This window comes from Taudactylus pleione, unplaced genomic scaffold (assembly GCF_031769625.1).
Source record: "Taudactylus pleione unplaced genomic scaffold, aTauple2 ptg000450l, whole genome shotgun sequence".
Lineage (NCBI taxonomy): Eukaryota > Metazoa > Chordata > Amphibia > Anura > Myobatrachidae > Taudactylus > Taudactylus pleione.
Genome location: NW_028284852.1, coordinates 652,283 through 675,857, shown reverse-complemented (window position 1 = coordinate 675,857; position 23,575 = coordinate 652,283). Strand labels below are relative to the sequence as shown.

At 45.1% G+C, this 23,575-nt stretch overlaps 1 protein-coding gene across 12 annotated transcripts in view; it reads left to right on the top strand.

Annotated features, from left to right (window-relative positions):
• PTK2 (protein tyrosine kinase 2) overlaps positions 1-23,575 on the top strand; it is a 263,844-nt gene that overhangs the window by 220,685 nt on the left and 19,584 nt on the right. For all 12 annotated transcript variants that reach the window (XM_088448066.1, XM_088448067.1, XM_088448059.1 and 9 more), the window contains 4 exons: positions 1,879-1,965; positions 5,915-6,052; positions 6,831-6,962; positions 16,405-16,467. In XM_088448066.1, coding sequence (XP_088304192.1) covers positions 1,879-1,965; positions 5,915-6,052; positions 6,831-6,962; positions 16,405-16,467 — 420 coding nt within the window. The remainder of the gene's footprint in view (positions 1-1,878; positions 1,966-5,914; positions 6,053-6,830; positions 6,963-16,404; positions 16,468-23,575) is intronic.

The following is a 23,575-nucleotide window of genomic DNA, read 5'->3' as shown; positions in this document are numbered from 1 at the left end:
GGCGTCTTGTAGATTTAGATGCTATCGAGTTGTATTTTCAATGGTAATTCCACATTTTAAATAAGATGATTTCTTTAAGACAGATTCTCCCACCCGCAATGGAATTGCAGAGTTATCCCTCTTCCCGATAACCCTTCCCTCTGCGCCATTACAGTCGCCAGACAAGGCGGCGTTCTTTTGAGCCCTCCTCTTACGGCGTCTTTACACGGTTTCACGGAGCCCAGCGTAATTTACATTTCACAGTCCCCGGTGCCGATAAGTCACCATTCTGGCACTTTGAAAAGGAATTACTGCGGGATGAAGTAGCGGAATGGCGCAGGCAAGAGGCGGGTCCAACATCTAATGCTCTTCGGCGACCCGCTCTGCAAATTGTGTTCTTTAAAAAACCGCCAGAGGCACGGTAATCATGCTTCATTTACATATAATGATTTTAAGGTAAAAAACGCTTTCCATATATTTCCTCTTCCCGTTTGGCACTGGTATATTTAGGTGGGCTTTATTTCGTGGTGTCATTTACAAACTGCGCCTCAATATGGTGGTGGTGCACAGCGCAGGCATCCTGTAGTGCTCATTCACCTTGGATTCTGGTGAAGTTACTAGGAATAGTGGCTTTATAGTTCGTGGCCTCCTGATCGCTGTGCGTAGCATTCGCAGTAGGTGTCCTTCAATGGGGAGGCCTAGACTTTCCCATTGAGCACAGGCTATCCTGTTATGCCTAATTTAGGAAGCTGCAGATCTTCCCTGCTTGTTATCAACGATAGATCCAGTGTAGCCTTCATGTTAGCTGCTGCCAGATCTAGGTTACACTGAAGGTGTTGGTGTTCACCGGCTGCACGGCTGGTGGTTCAAATCCCGGCAACGTCACCCCAACAGAGGAGGAAATCCTGATCGTCCTAAAGGAATTTTACCCCCTAACCCTAACCTGCCTAACCCTTACCCCCTAACCCTTACCCCCCCTAACCCTAACCTGCCTAACCCTAATCCCCCCTTCCCCGCTACTAAACCTAAGTCCCCTGGGGGGTGCCTAACCCTAACCTCCCCCCAGGGGTGCCTAACCCTAAGTTCCCCCCGGGAGCCCCTAAACCACGGCTGTCCGCGCCCGGCATCACCTCGATTGGGATGCCGGGCGCCGGTCTCCCGGAGTCGGTAAAATGACAGGCGTGTAGATTTAGACGCCTGTCATTTAACCCTCGCTGGGATTAAGTAGCTTCCTGAACGTATACTGTTCGCAATATGTGGGACCTGAGAGAGGCCTCCTGTTTGCAAAATATAAATGAAAAATTGAATGTACCGTATTACTACTCTTAGTAAAAGAAAAAGAAAAAAAAGATGTAATATGCATCTTTACCTATAGACCTGCAGAGCTGGCTGTATTGTGCACATCATTTAAAAGGAAGCCTGAAAATGTTAAATCAGCCTATGAGAATATTGCCTTGTTTTTACTTTACCGCTTTAAGACTATTTTGTCTGGTTCATACATAAGCGTTTGTATAGTGAGATTTAGTTTCTCACCTGCTTTAGTGCCCTGCTCATTATTTTCCACTTGCTCATTGCTAATAGACCAGTGCCGGCCTCTGACACTGAATTAGAACAACTTTCTCAGCTGTCGGGTGCTAGTGGGTCACTACAGGGACAGTTTGTGTGACTTCTCCACAAGTGCTGGAGTTTGCGCACACACAGGGGGGCCCCCGTGCCCGCGTTGGACGTCCAGCTTCTCACCACCTGTCCGGGACACTGCTGGGCTTTGTAACGGCACCAGGATTTGCTGAGGACAGCTGTGTCCCTATGACTTCCTCGTGTCCGGTTACAGCAAGCCCATGTCTGGTAGCGGCATGCAACCTCTTCATGCTCACGTCTTGTGTGTTTTCTGTTTTGTAGCCCAGCCGACCAGGATACCCCAGCCCCAGGTCCAGCGAAGGCTTCTTCCCAAGTCCCCAACACATGGTACAGCCCAATCACTACCAGGTAATGTGTCTAACTTCTCTCTATCCCAAATATCAGTTGTTGGAAGCTTCTCTGCAAAACATACAGTTAATATATCAGTTTTTTTTACAGCTCGCATACAGTTAATAGATCAGTTCCTCTCCTGCTCGCATACAGTTAATAGATCAGTTTCTCTCCTGCTCGCATACAGTTAATAGATCAGTTCCTCTCCTGCTCGCATACAGTTAATAGATCAGTTCCTCTCCTGCTCGCATACAGTTAATAGATCAGTTTCTCTCCTGCTCGCATACAGTTAATAGATCAGTTTCTCTACGGCTCGCATACAGTTAATAGATTAGTTTCTCTCCTGCTCGCATACAGTTAATAGATCAGTTTCTCTCCTGCTCGCATACAGTTAATAGATTAGTTTCTCTCCTGCTCGCATACAGTTAATAGATCAGTTTCTCTCCTGCTCGCATACAGTTAATAGATCAGTTTCTCTCCTGCTCGCATACAGTTAATAGATCAGTTTCTCTCCTGCTCGCATACAGTTAATAGATCAGTTTCTCTCCTGCTCGCATACAGTTAATAGATCAGTTTCTCTACGGCTCGCATACAGTTAATAGATTAGTTTCTCTCCTGCTCGCATACAGTTAATAGATCAGTTTCTCTCCTGCTCGCATACAGTTAATAGATCAGTTCCTCTCCTGCTCGCATACAGTTAATAGATCAGTTTCTCTCCTGCTCGCATAAAGTTAATAGATCAGTTTCTCTCCTGCTCGCATACAGTTAATAGATCAGTTCCTCTCCTGCTCGCATACAGTTAATATATCGGTTCCTCTCCTGCTCGCATACAGTTAATATATCCGTTTTTAACGAGAGGGAAGAATATTTTCTTCTTACTGGTAAAATAAAAAAAATGATACAAAATACATTTGTGATGACACATTTATCCCTAGTTTCCATGACCGCAGTCCAAGGTTGTAATGATGCGTCCATGGAAAGGTCCTGTTTTAGTGATGAGATCTGCACAATACATTCTGACCTTATTCCGATCATTATATGCAATTCACTTTATTCCTTATTCTCGTGGCCTTTAAGCTACCGATCGCTGAAGAGGGGTCTTTTAAAATAAAAGTTCCTATAGAAACCTCCTGGTTGGGATTCCAGCTTGTGAATTTATTGGATTGTAGCTGTCTTTCATTAAACATCGCTTCGTGTAACATAAAAAGATGTCTCTTTTTCGGCAGTTGACCCCTCCATATATTTGCTGATTTAAAGCCCCTAATGACTGAGCGCAGCCTCATCTGTGTTTCATTCAGAGATGATCCAGCTCTTGTTGGCAATTAAGGATTTATTCCACCGCAGGGCAAGTAGATGGGATGGCCCTTACTCACAGGGCATACATCTCGCTGGCAGGGAATGTGGAAGCAGCAATGTCTACCAGTAATAATGCATTGTTGGAAGTGATCGCACACAAACATGGGGTGAACATACAATTCTTTACTGGTTTGATTCAAGATTGCATGATCAAATTGTAACTCGTTGGTGCTTTGTCACTGCTGTTTTTCAGTGGTCTGCGTGCCGCACGTAATCAGATGTATATATCATGTGCGGCTTATTGTGCAGTGTCAGAGTTTGGAAATGCTTTAGTGGTCATCGGGCATTGGAGCAGTCACTTGGTGGGACTAGCAATCTACAATAAAACGTGTGTGTGATAGACCCAGCCAGGCCTCGGATCAGCCTAAACGTGCATGTAACCGGGAGCAAGTAACCTGCGCTTCTCCAGTAATGCTGCTGGTAACACTGTACAGACACCGTACTGTGTACATAATAATCCTCTATGCAGCATTATAGATACAGGAATGTGGAACGTGCATATGTACGCTGTAAGCAGTATGATGGATCTCTGGGAGGAGGGATTCCGATGGGTGAGCTTAGGCTGCATGGGGGCTTACTGATCCTCCTAACAGTCATTCTAACGATACTAAGGGTGTATATACTGTGTGATTGCAGCATTTCATGGCCGATAAACCTATTTGGTTATTACATTTTGTGTTTTGGCTTCTGTTTTGTATGTTGCTAACTGGGGAAAGTTGTTCATCTGAGATTCAAAAAAAATTACTTACATACATACATACATACATACATACATACATACATACAGTGCATCCGGAAAGTATTCACAGCGCTTCACTTTTTCCACATTTTGTTATGTTACAGCCTTATTCCAAAATGGAATAAATTCATTTTTGTCATCATAAATTCTACACACAATACCCCATAATGACAACGTGTAAAAAGTTTTTTTGAGATTTTAGCAAATTTAATAAAAACAAAAAAAACTAAGAAATCACACGTACAGAAGTATTCGCTCAATACTTTGATGCACCTTTGGCAGCAATTACAGCCTCAAGTCTTTGGGCAGTTTCGCCCATTCCTCTTTGCAGCACCTCTCGAGCTCCATCAGGTTGGATGGGAAGAGTCGGTGCACAGCCATTATCAGATCTCTCCAGAGATGTTCAATCAGATTCAAGTCTGGGCTCTGGCTGGGCCACTCAAGGACATTCACGGAGTTGTCCTGATGCCACTGCTTTGATATCTTGGCTGTGTGCTTAGGGTCGTTGTCCTGCTGAAAGATGAACCGTCGCCCCAGTCTGAGGTCAAGAGCGCTCTGGAGCAGGCTTTCATCCAGGATGTCTCTGTGCATTGCTGCATTCATCTTTCCCTCTATCCTGACTAGTCTCCCAGTTCCTGCCGCTGAAAAACATCCCCACAGCATGAAGCTGCCACCACCATGCTTCACTGTAGGGATGGTATTGGCCTGGTGATGAGCGGTGCCTGGTTTCCTCCAATCATAATGCCTGGCATTCATGCCAAAGAGTTCAATCTTTGTCTCATCAGACCAGAGAATTTTGTTTCTTATGGTCTGAGAGTCCTTCAGGTGCATTTTGGCAAACTCCAGGCGGGCTGCCTTGTGCTTTTTACGAAGGAGTGGCTTCTGTCTGGCCACTGCAGCAATTCACCAATCAGGCCTGTATGGTAGAGATGGTTGTCTTTCTGGCAGGTTATCTCCTCTCTCCACAGAGGAATGCTGTAGCTCTGACAGAGTGAGCATTGGGTTCTTGGTCACCTCCCTGACTAGGGCCCTTCTCCCCCGATCGGTCAGTTTAGACGGCAGGCCAACTCTACGAAGAGTCCTGGTGTTTCAGAACTTCTTCCATTTACGGATGATAGAGGCCACTGTGCTCATTGGGACCTTCAAAGCAGCAGATATTTTTCTGTACCCTTCCCCACATTTGTGCCTCGAGACAAACCTGTCTCAGAGGTCTACAGACAATTCCTTGGACTTCATGCTTGGTTTGTACTATGACATGCACTGTGAAGTATGGGACCTTATATAGACAGGTGTATGCCTTTTAGAATCATGTCATATCAACTGAATTTACCACAGGTGCTCCAATTAAGCTGTAGGAACATCTCAAGGATGATCAGTGGAAACAGGATGCACCTGAGCTCAATTTTGAGCTTCATGGCAAAGGCTGTGAATACTTATGTACATGTGATTTCTTAGTGTTTTTTTTTTTTTTTTTATTAAATTTGCAAAAATCTAAAAAAAAACACTTTCTACATGTAGTCATTATGGGGTATTGTGTGTAGAATTTTGAGGACAAAAATGATTTTATTCCATTTTGGAACAAGGCTTTAACCTAACAAAATGTGGACAAAGTGAAGTGCTGTTAATACTTTCTGGATTTTGTGTGTGTGTGTGTGTGTGTGTGTGTGTGTGCAGTATGTATAATCTATATCACATATATATTCTGTTTCTACCTCCATATGGTGCGAGCAGAATCTGTCTTCTGAGGTTATCGCGCTGAAGCCTCCGGGACCCATTCCAGGGTAGTTGAATCGGCTCCTGTATAATGTTGGATAAGAAATACATAACGTGACTGCTGATGGTTTTCCGTTGCGAATGTTTCCTTCTCTGTAGGTGTCTGCTTATCCCGTTACCCACGGCATCTCTTCTATGCCCGGAAATATCTACCCCGGCCAGGCCACCGTCTTGGACCATCTTGACTCCTGGAACCATCGACCACAAGACATAACCATGTGGCAAGCTAATATGGAGGTGAATAGCATTCTAGCACAGGGCTAGCTCGGCTGGGATGATACTACATGTACATGGTCTGTGGGGGCTTAGTGGCTGTTTTTAAGGCGGACGCAAGTGGAAATGCGCACGGCTTACGCAGATATCTGCCGACGGCGCATTAATCGCAGAGCGTGTTCGCAGACTCTGAATGTCTCGTACACAGTGTAGGCGCGCTGGCGGAGATTAATTATGAGGACAATGGATCCGTCCTTCGGATCACTCTTTCCGTGAAATGGACGTTTCTGGGCGGCGACCATGCGGACGCACGCAGCTGATCCATCTCCTGGGCGTGTAGGCCGACTTCTGTGCTCATTGGCAGCGTGTCCCTTGAGAAGCGCCCCAATTTCATCATTGTAGGAGGTGTGCCAGGCACTCGCAGAGATACTGAGCTACCCCCAAGCTCTCATGGCATATGTTCACTCGCCGGCGACACTGTGCCCCGCGGATGGGGTCAGCTGTTTCAGCGGGGCGCCACCATAAGGGCAGGGCGCATTTCAGCGACTTCAAATCGGGCGGGGCAGAAACAGGAAACGGGAACACTAAGTGACACTGAGGCTGGCTAGAAACCACTGTGATTTCCCTGAGTGTCTCCTTATCTCCCCGTGGCCCAGGCACCGCAATAGATTTACACCTGCATACGCCCTAGTTTTAAAAATAGGGACATGTATTAATGTTTGGTAGAATAGAATACGTGTGTGTACATGTCATTGTTATTACCTGTCATACAAAGATCATTTATTGTCCTCTGATACATCAGGACACGGGGCCCTTGGACATGAGATGTTTAGGGCAGGTTCTACCGACGCATCTAATGGAGGAACGATTAATACGGCAACAACAGGAGATGGAAGAGGACCAACGCTGGTTAGAGAAGGAAGAGAGATTTCTGGTAATTACCTCCCTCTGTAATGCAGTAACGCAGCTGTAGTGTATATATCCTCCCTGTATAATGCAGTAACGCAGCTGTAGTGTATATATCCTCCCTGTATAATGCAGTAACACAGCTGTAGTGTATATATCCTCCCTGTATAATGCAGTAACACAGCTGTAGTGTATATAACCTCCCTCTGTAATGCGGTAACACAGCTGTAGTGTATATAACCTCCCTGTATAATACAGTAACACAGCTGTAGTGTATATATCCTCCCTGTATAATGCAGTAACGCTGCTGTAGTGTATATAACCTCCCTGTATAATGCAGTAACACAGCTGTAGTGTATATTAACTCCCTGTATAATGCAGTAACACAGCTGTAGTGTATATAACCTCCCTGTATAATACAGTAACGCAGCTGTAGTGTATATAACCTCCCTGTATAATGCAGTAATACAGCTGTAGTGTATATAACCTCCCTGTATAATACAGTAACACAGCTGTAGTGTATATAACCTCCCTGTATAATGCAGTAACACAGCTGTAGTGTATATAACCTCCCTGTATAATACAGTAACACAGCTGTAGTGTATATATCCTCCCTGTATAATGCAGTAACGCTGCTGTAGTGTATATAACCTCCCTGTATAATGCAGTAACACAGCTGTAGTGTATATTAACTCCCTGTATAATGCAGTAACACAGCTGTAGTGTATATAACCTCCCTGTATAATACAGTAACGCAGCTGTAGTGTATATAACCTCCCTGTATAATGCAGTAATACAGCTGTAGTGTATATAACCTCCCTGTATAATACAGTAACACAGCTGTAGTGTATATAACCTCCCTGTATAATGCAGTAACACAGCTGTAGTGTATATAACCTCCCTGTATAATACAGTAACACAGCTGTAGTGTATATTAACTCCCTGTATAATGCAGCAACGCAGCTGAAGTGTATATAACCTCCCTGTATAATGCAGCAACGCAGCTGATGTGTATACAACCTCCCTCTATAATACAGTAACACAGCACAGGGCTGATGTATTTATAACCTCCCTCTGTAATACAGTAACACAGCACAGGGCTGATGTGTATATAACCTCCCTCTATAATACAGTAACACAGCTGTAGTGTATATAATCTCCCTGTATAATGCAGTAACACAGCTGTAGTGTATATAACCTCCCTGTATAATGCAGTAATACAGCTGTAGTGTATATAACCTCCCTGTATAATACAGTAACACAGCTGAAGTGTATATAACCTCCCTGTATAATACAGTAACGCAGCTGTAGTGTATATAACCTCCCTGTATAATGCAGTAATACAGCTGTAGTGTATATAACCTCCCTGTATAATACAGTAACACAGCTGTAGTGTATATAACCTCCCTGTATAATGCAGTAACACAGCTGTAGTGTATATAACCTCCCTGTATAATACAGTAACACAGCTGTAGTGTATATATCCTCCCTGTATAATGCAGTAACGCTGCTGTAGTGTATATAACCTCCCTGTATAATGCAGTAACACAGCTGTAGTGTATATTAACTCCCTGTATAATGCAGTAACACAGCTGTAGTGTATATAACCTCCCTGTATAATACAGTAACGCAGCTGTAGTGTATATAACCTCCCTGTATAATGCAGTAATACAGGTGTAGTGTATATAACCTCCCTGTATAATACAGTAACACAGCTGTAGTGTATATAACCTCCCTGTATAATGCAGTAACACAGCTGTAGTGTATATAACCTCCCTGTATAATACAGTAACACAGCTGTAGTGTATATTAACTCCCTGTATAATGCAGCAACGCAGCTGAAGTGTATATAACCTCCCTGTATAATGCAGCAACGCAGCTGATGTGTATACAACCTCCCTCTATAATACAGTAACACAGCACAGGGCTGATGTATTTATAACCTCCCTCTGTAATACAGTAACACAGCACAGGGCTGATGTGTATATAACCTCCCTCTATAATACAGTAACACAGCTGTAGTGTATATAATCTCCCTGTATAATGCAGTAACACAGCTGTAGTGTATATAACCTCCCTGTATAATGCAGTAATACAGCTGTAGTGTATATAACCTCCCTGTATAATACAGTAACACAGCTGAAGTGTATATAACCTCCCTGTATAATACAGTAACGCAGCTGTAGTGTATGTAACCTCCCTGTTTAATGCAGTAACACAGCTGTAGTGTATGTAACCTCCCTCTGTAATGCAGTAACACAGCTGTAGTGTATATTAACTCCCTGTATAATGCAGCAACGCAGCTGTAGTGTATATAACCTCCCTGTATAATACAGTAACGCAGCTGTAGTGTATATAACCTCCCTGTATAATACAGTAACACAGCTGTAGTGTATATAACCTCCCTGTATAATGCAGTAATACAGCTGTAGTGTATATAACCTCCCTGTATAATACAGTAACACAGCTGTAGTGTATATAACCTCCCTGTATAATGCAGTAACACAGCTGTAGTGTATATAACCTCCCTGTATAATACAGTAACACAGCTGTAGTGTATATTAACTCCCTGTATAATGCAGCAACGCAGCTGAAGTGTATATAACCTCCCTGTATAATGCAGCAACGCAGCTGATGTGTATATAACCTCCCTCTATAATACAGTAACACAGCACAGGGCTGATGTATTTATAACCTCCCTCTGTAATACAGTAACACAGCACAGGGCTGAGGTGTATATAACCTCCCTCTATAATACAGTAACACAGCTGTAGTGTATATAATCTCCCTGTATATGCAGTAACACAGCTGTAGTGTATATAACCTCCCTGTATAATACAGTAACACAGCTGTAGTGTATGTAACCTCCCTGTTTAATGCAGTAACACAGCTGTAGTGTATGTAACCTCCCTCTGTAATGCAGTAACACAGCTGTAGTGTATATAACCTCCCTGTATAATGCAGCAACGCAGCTGATGTGTATATAACCTCCCTGTATAATGCAGTAACACAGCTGTAGTGTATATGACCTCCCTGTATAATACAGTAACACAGCTGTGGTGTATATGACCTCCCTGTATAATACAGTAACACAGCTGATGTGTATGTGACCTCCCTGTATAATACAGTAACACAGCTGTAGTGTATATTAACTCCCTGTATAATGCAGCAACGCAGCTGATGTGTATATAACCTCCCTCTATAATACAGTAACACAGCACAGGGCTGATGTGTATATAACCTCCATTTATAATACAGTAACACAGCACAGGGCTGATGTGTATATAACCTCCCTCTGTAATACAGTAACACAGCACTGGCCTGATGTGTATATAACCTCCCTCTATAATACAGTAACTTATGCAGAGGGCCGATGTACACTGAAGTGACAACAGTCATGGGATAGGTGCCTAGTATTGTGTACGACCCCCTCTAGCCCGATGAAGTGCAACAACTCAACATGGCATTGATTCCACAAGTGCATGGAAGACCTCTGGAGAGATGGTGACCCATGCCGCCTGAATAGCTTCCCACAGCTCCCTGATATCTGTAGGTGCAGGATCTTGTGTGCGAAAGGACCTCTCCACCACGTCCCATAAATGCTCGATTGGGTTCATGTCAGGTGAACGTGGTGGCCACAGGCCACCAGAATGCTCCTCGAACCAGTTCTGGACAACTTGGGACCAATGACCAGGTGCATTTTCCTGCTGGAATATGCCTTCGCTGTGGAGGTACATGAACTCCATGAAGGGCTGCAAATGGTCATCAAGCAATGCAATGTAGCGGTTACCGGTCAATTACCTGTTCAAGCGGAGCAGTAGACCCAACCCATGCCATTATGTAGCCACCACCAGCCTGCATGGTGTCTTGTTGACAACTGGGGTCCATGGTCGCATGTGGTCTGCTAGACACCTGAACCCTACCGTCAGCCCGAAACAACTGGAACCGTGACTCATCAGACCACGCCACATGTTGCCAGTCCTCCAGGGTCCAATTAGCGACGTCACGTACCTAGGAGAGGCGCTGTGTCCGGTGTCGTAGTGTTAACAGGTGCACTCTGATGGGACTTCTTCTCCATATCCCAAGGAAGCTAAAGAACGCTGCACTGACCTGCTGTATATGCGTCTGGTACCACCTGCATTGAATGTGGATGTGATTTGACCCAGTGTCACTTGTCTGTTACCACGGACAATTCTGGCCAGACGCCACTGGTCATCCGTGGTTCGGCCACTGCGCTGTTGTCCACGGTGGGTGGTAATGCCTTCCATAAGGTATTTCCGTTATACCCGTGACACCGTAGACCGAGAAATGTTGAATGTCCGCATAATTTTGGAAATTGAATGTCCCACGCGTCGGGCACCCACTACCATGCCCCGTTCGAACTCTGATAATTCACATTGCCTTGACATGAGCAGCCCAGCCAGTGTTCAAACTGAGTCATGAGATGTCACATTACAACTGTTGCAGGTCTGGGCATTTCCAAGACGTCACAGTACGGTGACGCCACCTAACATTGTCATTATATACTGCTATATCTTGACTTTTGGTACTTCAGTGTATATAACCTCCCTCTATAATGCAGTAATGCGGCACTATTTAAAATAGTCTGTTATTCCCATGTAAGCTGCTAGTTACATAGAAATTCAATAAACTCTAATTACCAAATTCTACCTTTCCATTATATTAGTGGTAGGGGCCATTTTTTTTCTTTTACACTGACAAAATACTGCTTAATCTTCCTCCATCTTATTTACGTCCTCAAGCCATTGTTTTCTTGAAGATGTATTTTCAATAAAAAAAAATAACTGGTAGGAATTAATAACCAAGATGTTAAATAGTTATTGAATCAGAAGAAGGAATTCAATGCAATAGGCGCAAGTCCCCTCTGGGACAGTCTGACGGCCCTTCGCAAACAGTACCGTATCTTCTGTAATTTTCCACCTCTATGGGCGCAGACCGTATTCTATGATGGATGGTAGTGTGCGCAGCCGAACTTGAATTGAAGTCTTCTCCAGAGAGTTCTAATTCTGGCTATGAATAATATAATAATGGTGGCTAGTAATCGGAGACTTCTTGCTCTGTTCTTGAATGTAATATACAGTTACATACCTTACGTCTTCCCACTTAGAAAATGGTGACCGTCAAGGTTCCAGCCTGATCCACCCACATTGAATCAGGTCTGACCGCGCCATCAAGCTGCCATTTGCTGAGATAAGCCCGCACGATATCCCCGCATCCAGGAATGTTAGCGTTGGGCAATGTTCAACAACATCATTGTTTTACCGCCCTATTGATAATGTGCATTGATATCTATTTCTCCTCTTTAAAAACCCCAGTTGTACTTAGGGCCTGATTCAGACCCGGTCACAAGGCTGCGTTCGCACGCAGCTGTCAGCAGCCCAAGGCCCTCATTCAGAGCCACTCGCTAGCGGCAGTACGCTCGTTCCGAGCGATGTTCGCACATCTGCGCATGCGTACGGATCGTTATACGCATGCGCGAACCAGTCAGTGCGGACGAAATTCATGTGCTCGCAAAATAGCGAATGCCTGCTAATTTGAGTGACAGGATGAGGCGTATGTGGGTGGTAACAGGGGAAGGTGCTTGAAAATGGGGAGTGGAGATCCGAACGCAGGCGTGCTTAAAGGTCAAAACGGGCGTTTTATGGGTGTGCATAATTAATACAGCAGCGTCATTGACCACGTCACTGGGTTATTTTATAGCCAGAACTGCTCGCAAGTTTGTGGTAGCAAAAACCAACCACAAGAATAGCGAGCAGTTCATACGCTGGTCGATGTACTCGATTAATCTAATAAATAGCGGACATGACGTATGGTGCGTGCGGCCAGGTTGCGTTTTTAACAAATAAACGAGCGTATGTTTTGCTCGCTCATTCAGACTTAGAGGTGTGAACAGACTGCAATTTGCGAACTGATCATTTGAATAGCCACCCCTTGTTTTTGAACGAACGACCGCAAATAGCGAACGGCTCTGAATCAGGCCCAAAGTATGCAAATCTCGCTAGGAAGACATTAGCACGCCCACTATTGTATTTAGACTCCCACCAGCCTGACACAAGACGCCCACATTCCCTTAGTGACATACGTCATCTCCAGGAAGTGTATGAAACAATCGGTAACATCGGACCCATACGCAGCACTTGTGGCTGACCATACCCTACCGCAAGCACTGCGAGTGCTGCTGTGTGTAATTCCGCCATGTGACGTGTACACTGATGATGCGTCTTAATTATGCACACCCCTGAAAAGGTGTTCAGACGCACAGACACGCCTGCGTTCGTGCCACCACACCCCCGTTACCATCAACCACCCCCCTGTTACCACCCACAAACGGCACGTCCTGTCACTCATGCTTGCGTCTTTATCCTGGATGTGATCGCATGGACTGGTTCGCGCATGCGCACTGCGTTTTATACGCATGCGCAGATTACAAACATCATAGAAACATAAAATGGTGACGGCAGATAAGAACCACTTGGCCCATCTAGTCTGCCCCATTGTTAAACATATTGTTACCCTTATTGATCCTTACTTCTACATATCAACCCTTATTGATCCTTACTTCTTCTGAAGGATATCCTTATGTCTATCCCATGCATGTTTACATTGCTCTACTGTCTTAGCCTCTACCACCCCTGATGGGGGCTATTCCACTTGTCCACTACCCTCTCTGTGATGTCATTTTTCCTCAAATTTCCCCTGAACCTACCACCCTCCAGTGTCAGAACATGTCCTCTTGTTCTTATACTTCTCTTTCTTTGAAGAATGTCTCCTTCCTTTACCTTGTTAAAACCCTTTATATATTTGAATGTTTCTATCATGTCCCCCCTATCCCTTCTCTGCTCCAAACTATACATATTAAGATCTTTTGGTCTTTCCTGGTACGTGTTGTGGTGTAGACCTTGCACCATTTTAGTTGCCCTTCTTTGTACAGTCTCTAATGTATTAATATCCTTGTGGAGATTTGGCCTCCAGAACTGAACACAGTATTCGAGCTGAGGACGTACCAATGACCTATACAGTGGTATTATCACTTCTTTCTTTCTGCTACTGATTCCTCTCCCTATGCAACCAAGCATCTGACTTGCCTTCCTCATTGCTGTGTTACACTGTTTGCTTGCCTTTAAGCCACCTGAAATAGTGACTCCTAGATCCCTTTCCCCTTAGGTAGTTTCCAGTATAGTGCCATTAATGCTATATTTAGCCTTTGGATTTTTGCGACCCAAGTGCATGATTTTGCATTTTTTGGCATTAAACTGTAGTTGCCAGGTTCTTGACCATTCCTCTAGTCTACCTAGATCATCAATCATTTGTTTTACCCCTCCTGGTATGTTTACCCTGTTGCATACCTTTGTGTCATCTGCAATAAGGCATAATTTCCCTTCAATACCATTTGCAATGTCACAAATAAAGATATTAAAAAGCACTGGTCCAAGTACAGATCCCTGAGGTTCTCCACTGGTAACATTTCCCTCTGGAGCCTGCACTCTGTTTACTACAACTCTCTGTTTCCTATCCTGCAGCCATGATCTTATCCATTCAACTATCTTTGTATCTAATCCCATGCTTTCCAGTTTATTTATCAATCTGTGATGTGGAACAGTGTCAAGAGCCTTACTACAGCCTAGATAACATCGCCAGGTTACTTGCAAACGCAGCTTAGCGACCGCGTCTGAATCAGGCCCTTAGTTCCCATTATCAGATGTATACTATTGGTATGTTTTTATTGAATACAACCAGAACTTGTATTTTCCACCTGAACCTTCATTAGGTCCTTTTGAAACATTAAATAAGTATATTGTCGATATGATGGCGTTCATTAATATACTAGTTTCTATTGACCAACTTCTGTTTCTTTTTAGAAGAATAAAAAGCCAGCGTTCCAGTTACCACTTAAAAAGCTGAAAGATGTAACAGTTTCTTCTTTATTTTTATAACATCAGGTTTGGCACTTACGCGTTTCAGGCAACTTCAGGCCTCAGTCGTAGATCTGCATGAAACGCGTAAGTTGCTAAGATGTAAGATTAAATAAAGACTCCTGATGACTTTAACTAAGGAATACTGGGTAACTTTCTGGTTATAGATTAGCCTCAAAGTCCAAATCTATAGTCTACATATGACCACTGTCAACTTCCATGAATAGTCCCTATGACTTTTAGGCATCTGTGAATTCGGCCGTCTGCGCGATAATGGTCTTTGGACTGGGAGAGTCGTCCGGATATATACATCCGTATGTGTATGTAATGAGGGTTAGGTATTCGGTTCCGATTTCACAGGGTTTGGCGCTAACTTGAAAGCAGCAATCCTTTATAAGGTCGGATCAGCCGTAAAAAATGATTGCCGCTTTAAATTTCGCACCAGTCTCGCTGAAATCCCGCCGGTTCCGTGGCATCGAAACCTATTACATAACCCCCAATATATACGAAATGCTCACAAATTCTTTTAAATAGGTTTCTGCTTAGGGTGACTCTTTTATGTTCTGTTTACATTACTGATTACGTTCTTTAGTGACAATTTGGCCTCTAATTTAAGTACAAAGTGTCAGTTTTTAGGCAAGTGCAAATTAGAATTGGAAAATAATATGCCGCACGGATCATCGTCCTTCGGGAAGACAGGTGCGCTGTAAAAGCCGGAGTTGCATCTGTTTTTTTGCGTCACCTTTTTACTGCTGTCACCTCCTGGTTACGCAGCCCGGCGGTAGTTTTCCAGCCAGTTTTCCAGAGCCAGCCATCACATTACGTCTCGTTCCTAATTAATCACTCGGATTATAAACTACTCTCGATTTATTTATGTATTTAGGTGACGAGTGTTTCCCCCTCTGCTCCTCTCAGCCCCGTCGTTCCTGGGACATTAATGCAGAAATCCTCAGGCTGCTGTACTCCAGTAACCGTATTAAATAGCATTTTGGGCACCCTGAGCTGGGAATATTATTTATGATCTCTGTGCACAGCCAAATCATTTCTCTCCTTGTCCAACAGTTCTTCCTGTCTAATAAACTGCAAAAGAAAAAAAAAAAAGAAACCTAGCTTGTGCAATGCTTAAAGTTCTCAGTAATTGGCCTGACTTCCACTCTGGTTGCAGCAGCCAAGCCGAGCGCACACAAGTCTCTTCCTCCAGCAGGAAACTGGAATTAATGCAGCGCCTTGTCTTCTGGTTGTTTTCAAGACAGCAGCCCGGACAGCTGCAAGCCCTAAAACAATGCAAGTGTTCAAATGTTGCGTCGGCAGAATGGTACGATTCACCCTGGTATATTTTTAGCTGTTTTTTTATTTGTTTTTAGTTAGTTTGGTGTTGATTTTTCCCTTTTTTTTTTTTTTTGGAAAAGTTTGTCCGAGGTTTTTTCGGGATGACCTGGTGGTAGCAGCATCGGACGCTGGGCGCGTTTGCTGGGCAGCTCGTCTTGTTTGCCTGCAGGGTGTCATCATTTTTTATTTTTGTCGTTTTACTTTCAGAAGCCCGACGTCCGGCTCTCCCGCGGCAGCCTTGAACATGTAGACGGCAGCATACAGTGTCCGGTGAGTGTCCTCTTCCGTAGCCTTTCCTCTCCGGAGATTGGTAGGAAGCTGTATTTTGCCTGTGGAACAGCTGTTGGCGAACTGTATTACATGGGGAGAAATAGTTGACATACCTCGCAGAGCAGCAGCTCCTGTACAAGTGCCCTTCTGCAGAACTAGAGTCCTACTTTATAGCGCAGCGGTTTTGCTGAAGCTGTGTCGTTTTCTGGTCACACAGCAAGTGTCAGCTGGCAGCGAATGTTTAGTGTTGCCCAGAAGGTTACGACGTACAGATGTTTTGTTGTGTTTTATATTTAATTGTTAGTACAAACTTTCCTTATGTACTGCAAATGCATTGTTTAATATAGTTTTTTGCATGTGTTTTTTGTCTGTGGTTTCTCGGGTGCTGGGTGTGTATTTCCTCTGAAGATGGTCTGAAGTACTAGACGCCTTTATTAATCATCTATTCTCCTGCTCGCACAGATCTGTTCTAGAAATACAGACATAATTACCTTTCCTTTATGCATAGGGGGAGGGGCCCTAGATTGCACACCTTAAGCACAATGTGAGGTGCTACCTGCTGAGACTTGTAGTGCTGCAAGCAGAAAAAGAGAAAAAAATGCAAGTGCACACTCTAACTATGCTAAACCTAATAATAATACTGCTATATTGCATCCAAGAGGTTCTTAGCATAATTATGGGCCTGCCCACCGCATCCAGGTGACCTCTATCAGGCAGGTCCCTAACACTCCTATGGAACAGATACAGGGCACGGGACCCCACCAGGCCAACCCAGCTGAACCGCCCAGTGGCATCACACTAGTGCGAGATTACAAGTGATGGTTAAAGAATTATAAAGAAACGCCTATGTGTTAAGGCTTATATAAGTAAGAGGTTATAAGTAAAAGTGTAAGAAGTGCTACATGTATGTTTAGCATGGTTAGAGTGTGCACTTGCATTTTTATTTCTCTTTTTTTCTACTTTCCATTACTTTGTAATGCCCATGAAGGGGCTTTCAGGACGAGAGGGGTATTTGCTCGTTTTAGTTTGTTTTTCCGTGATGTGAGGAACAGGCTGCTCATTTTCTGTACGTTACACCCCCTGATACGGTTACCACTGGCTTAGTGTATATAACTCTAATGGGAGTCTCCTCTGTCAAATGAAGTTCAGCAGCCAGTAATTAGCTGAGACTCTTAGTGCCAGAAGCCTACTGCGGGCATTCACAGGCGGCACTAAACGCAGGTTTCCATGGCGGTTCTTTTGCTGTGAAATATTAAGTATTAAATTTATAGTTTAGAAATAGAATTATGGGAGCACAGATGGTGTAATGGTAGCGTTACTGCCTTACAGCACTGAGGTGGTAGGTTCGATTCCCACCACTGCCCGAACTGTGTGGAGTTTGTATATTCTCCTTGTGCTTGCGTGGGTTTCCCCCGGGTACTCCGGTTTCCTCTCACACTCCAAAAATATACTGGTAGGTTAATTGGCTCCAAACATAAATTTGTGTGTGTGTGTGTGTGTGTGTGTGTGTGTGTGTGAGATAGGGAATATAGGCCCTCATTCAGAGCCGCTCGTTAGCGGCAGTACGCTCGTTCCGAGCGATGTTTGCACATCTGCGCATGCGTACGGTTTTTAGTACGCATGCGCGAACCAGTCAGTGCGGCCAAAAATCGTTGGTACGCAATATAGCGAGTGCCTGCTATTTTGAATGACAGAATGAGGCGTATGTGGGTGGTAACAGGGGAAGGTGCTTGAAAACGGGGAGTGGAGATCCGAACGCAGGCGTGCTTAAAGGTCAAAACGGGCGTTTTATGGGTGTGTATATTTAAAACAGCAGCGTCATTGTTCACGTCACTGGGTTATTTTATAGCCAGAACTGTTCGCAAATTTGTGGTAGCAAACACCAACCACAAGAATAGCGAGCAGTTCATACGCTGGTCGATGTACTCGATTAATCTAATAAATAGCGGACATGACGTAGGATGCGAGCGGCCAGGGGGCGTTTTTAACAAATAAACGAGCGTATGTTTTGCTCGCTCGTTCAGACTTAGAGGTGTGAACAGACTACAATGTGCGTACGGATCATTTGAATAGCCACCCCTTGTTTTTAAACGAACGACCGCAAATAGCGAACGGCTCTGAATGAGGGCCATAGAGTGTAAGCTCCATTGGGTCAGGGACTGATGTGAATGACCAACACTTCTCTGTAAAGCGCTGCGGAACATGTGTGCGCTATATAAATAACTGGTAATAATAATTACAGATCTATATAGTCAGCTTTTATTTCTGAAATCCGGTAGTATAACTTTTGCATTTTAATATAATTCACGCACCACCTACATGATTCTGCCCATAGTCTGTTGCGTTGCTTCAGAACCTCAGGGGGTCTCTGTTCCTTATTTCCATCCTCTTAATGTCTCAGGGCTCCCTGCATCCACATTCTGTCGTCTTTAATCCTTACAGCTGCCTTTTACACCTTGCTCCATTCCACTGATATCTCTAATCTCATTTGCCCCCCTCCTCACTTATACCTTCCTCCCGGTCCTCTGTAATTCTGGGTACACACTAGGCCGACCTCTCTGACCATTGGTAAGTGTATATGCACTCGCCAATCGTCCGCCCGACGTGTCAGGCTGGATGTCACACCTGGGCCGGCCAGTTGTCACTTGCTGCCAGGGGTGCCCTCAGCAAGTGTACGGGCAATCGACAGGTCACCAGCAGATGCCCCAATCTATATCTGCATATATATATTGGGCAGCTGCTGGTGCTGCCCAGCCAATTGGGGTATGTCTGTGAATGATGTAGTTCTGTCGTATCTGGGGTACAAACCCCCGTGGACGCACTCGCAGTATATCGGCCAATATATCACCCATTGTGTACGCAACCTAACCTTCAGTAGCCCCATTTCTCCCCTTCCTTTATCATCTACGCTAATTGTGTGATTCCTTCTCCTTTATTATGTAATAGCGATAGTATTCCCTGCACCCTACTAACACAGCACCAACTACGTTCAGCACATCCGTAGAGCAGGGGGTGGGGGGATAGAGGGGGTCTCCAGCGCCGAATCCATTTCACATTAACAGGTTATAGTTCTGCCTGAAATGTGACTTTTTCTACCAGCTTGTATGAGGATTTGGGGAAAAGCCTTGTTATATGTTTTGCTAATCCTCCTCTTAGTAACGGGCGGTAAATGATGTTCCGTCCCCTCGCTGGCCCCGGGCCCCGCTCTAAGTGACAGTGAATGTCGGCTATAAAGCATTCCTCCTCTTTTAAAAGCATAGTGACAGACAAATATTATGCTCTCTTCTGAATTCCTCTCTCATCCCATGAAATCCTCGACCTTCTGGTTCCCGAGACTGAGAGCGAATGAGGGAGCGCTCTCCGGAATGTCTGTGGTTGGAAGACCATGAAAGGGAAGTTGGATGGGCCAAGGTTTAGATAAGACGGCAGCAAAATTCCAGCTTACTCCCCCCCCCCCCCTCCTCTCCTCCCCTTGTCCCAGAGTAATATACTCCAGCCTGGGAGAACTTGTCACTGCAACGGCCAAAGCTAATTTCTCTCCGGATCGCTCTTCATTCTTCAGTGTTCGGGGCGGGTAACGGGCCTGTGAGTACATGTAAACAGGGCAGACATAATTGAGGCCTAGCTCTGCTCACTTTAAGTGTGTAACCCTTTGTCTCCCCGCTCGAGCGATGTGCATCAGGCACAGAGCTGATTTTTTGGCCTTGGATTATACCGGTCGCCCTCGCACAGCGGAGGTCTGCCGCCATGCATTCGTGGGCTAAATGTAGTTGGCTGTAATACAGGTTTGTAGCCTGAGCGGGTGTCCAAGGTGTGAGGAGATTGTGGGGGCACAGAATGTAGAGTGTCGTTACTGATGCAGAATGTCGTTACTGTTAGATAAACGTTTTGCCAGACTGGATGACAATAACTGAATACTCATACGTAGGTCACGTGGCTGTTATTCCAGACACCCTGCCATATTTCCGCAGGAAGCATCCGTTTTACTGCTGCGGCCAGAGACCACGCGCCTGATTCAGGGGTGAATGGAACGCCGATGTTAGTGCGGTGTTGAGCTTTTTTTTTTTTTTATACTACGCATTTGTCACACCGTATATGCGCCAAGTTTCATTACCGACTGTGGTCGCCGTGTGGACTTGGATGCAAAGTAATTGGACAGTCAGGGAACATTTGTGGGAGGTAAGAGGGGGGGGGTGGGCTCAAATGCAGGAGTGTCGCAACCGTTTTGGGGGCGTGTCTGCGTGCGTCTGCGCATTCGTAAGCAGTGGTGAAGGCTCCATGGGCTGACTTCTGACGGCCATTTTGAGTGACCATCGATGTTGTCTGTGTGCGCAAGTGACGGACTTGAGACGCCACTAGTGGGTGTCAATGTACAAATCCCAGCCGCTGCGACTTTAGCGTATTTTCGCACAACCTCTGCGTAGGGGGATCGCAGCCACAAAGGGATTTGTGTACATCTCTGAAGCAGGCTCTGTGTGTCGCTACTTATCCTGACCAATCAGAGACTTTTCTGTACCGAGTATCAATCAATGACAATGATCCCCTCTGTAGCGTCCTCTCGCCACACAACATGTCCGCCAAATCTAACATGTGACGCTGCTGAAACATTATACCCTGTCACCGGGTGTGTTTCTCAGGGTTATGACACTCGCTGGGATGTCTGTAGGATTTCTTGTAGAATTTCATTAGAAACCATACAGGAAACCCGTCCACCTATACAGAGTCTATTGCAGCATATGGCAGCGTGCAGGCGATTTCAGGATATCCTCCAATGCCGTTGTGTAACGGGCGGCTGCCGTCTTTTTCACTCGTTCAGTGTTTGAACAACGTTACTCAATCCCAATGAGGGATAGACGTCCTCTAGCTGCCTCTGCGAGAGTTGTCTGTAATATATGGCCGCCATTTTCAAGTCTTTCCTATGGCGCGAGGCGGCGTTTCAGTCAGAGCAACTAAGCCACGCCTACTTTTTACCCATGAGCATAAGAAGCATCTGATGTGGTTGGCACGTTGGAGCTCTGAGTTGTACAATATGGAGTATGAGGAAGCACTTATGGACACATCGTCGTTCCTCTTTTACAGAATATCGCCGTTAGCCGCTGGACTGTGGTCGTACAGGAAAAGCCTCCACAAGCTTCCCCATTCCACTGTCTGTATTCTCACCACGGCTCGGGTCAAACCCAGCTGCCTCGTACGTACATAAAGAAAGTATATAATATTCCTAGGGACTCTTGGAGACACCAGCTTTCATCTGCGTCTGTGACCCTATGAGACTGGGTGCAGTCGCATTTGCGGCTAGCTTTGTAGCGGAGCGCTGCCGTTTAGATTTACGTAGCAACGTTGTTACCAGGAATGTTACTGTTTGGCCTGAGGGGGCTTTGTTAAAACTTCAGAGAGGCCACGGTGGATTACAGCACTAATGTGGATTCATTGAATTCAATGCTTATAATGTATCTTAACTGCTGTATTGAAAATGTTACTTGTAAAAAGTAAGTTCAGGTATTTCCCAATGAGAAACTTTGAATGAACATTTGGGGTTCGCACCCCTGCTAAGACCTTGGGATAGTGCATTTAGATGAAAGGATTGTGTAGCACAGTGGTTCTCAAACTCTGGGCTTCATTCAGAGCCGCTCGTAAGCGGCCGCTCGTTCGTTCCGAGCGATGTTCGCACATCTGCGCATGCGTACGGATTGTAGTACGCATGCGCGAACCAGTCAGTGCGGCCGAAAATCGTGTGCTCGCTAAATAGCGAATGCCTGCTATTTTGAGTGACTGAATGAGGCGTATGTGGGTGGTAACAGGGGAAGGTGCTTGAAAACGGGGAGTGGAGATCAGAACGCAGGCGTGCTTAAAGGTCAAAACGGGCGTTTTATGGGTGTGCATAATTAATAAAGCAGCGTCAGCGACCACGTCACTTGGTTGTTTTATAGTCAGAACTGCTCACAATATAGTGGTAGGAAAAACCAACTACAAGAATAGCGAGCAGTTCATACGCTGTTCGATGTACTCGATTAATCTATTAAATAGCGGACATGATGTATGATGCGAGCGGCCAGGGGGCGTCTTTTTCCAAAATACGACCGCATGTTTTGTTCGCTCGTTCAGACATTGAGGCGTGAACAGACCGCAAAGAGCGAACGGTTCATTTAAATAGCCACCCCCTTTTTCTGAACGAGCGAGCGCAAATAGCGTCCGGCTCTGAATCAGACCCTCTGTCCTCAGGACCCCCACACAGTTCATGTTTTGCAGGTCACCCAGCAGGTGCACAGGTGTAGTCATTACTCACTGACACATTTTAAATGGTCCACAAGTGGAGCTAATTATTTCACTTGATTCAGTGTGGAGATTCAGTGTGCACTGTTTGGGGTCCTGAGGACCGAGTTTGAGAACCTGTGGTGTAGCATATAGAATTTGTCCGTCATCTCTGAGGAAAGGTGAGACACTGTCTGCAGTCTGGTGACTTGAGGTCAGTGTGGCAGGGAATTAAGCATATAACGGATTATAAGGCTATTCATTCTTGTACTGATAACGTAGGTGGCCCTACTGCAGATGAGTTTAATAAGTTTTATACAAGGTTTGGTCAGACTAATTTGACCCCCTGCAGTGAGAATGTGTCCCCCTCTGAACATGATGTTGGGCTCTATTTACGTAAAGTGAATGCTAGGAAGGCGCCGGGTCTAGATGATTCTCCGGGTAGAGTTCTGCGTGAGTGCGCTGACCAGTTAGCGGGAATGTTACTAGGCTATTTAATTTCTCATTAGCTCAGTGTATTATTCTGAGATGTTTTAAAGCTACTTTGATTAGTCCCCATCCCTAAATCCTTGACGGTATCTGGTGTAAATGACTCGTCCCATTGCTCTCGCTTCGCTAGTTTATGGAGTCCTTGGGCATTAATCTTGCTAATGATGGATCGCGGTCTTCTCATTTCTCAGTGGTATTTGGGAAGCAATACCTTCTCTTATGAAGACTGCGGGCAGCCGGCTCAGCGGGGCATGCTCCTATGAACCTCTATAGTAATTGGGAGCCTTCTACCGTACGCTGTCACGGCGTGGTACGGGAATATCACATGCTCTGACTGCAGATCTATAGTCGGGGTGCTTACAGCGGCTGA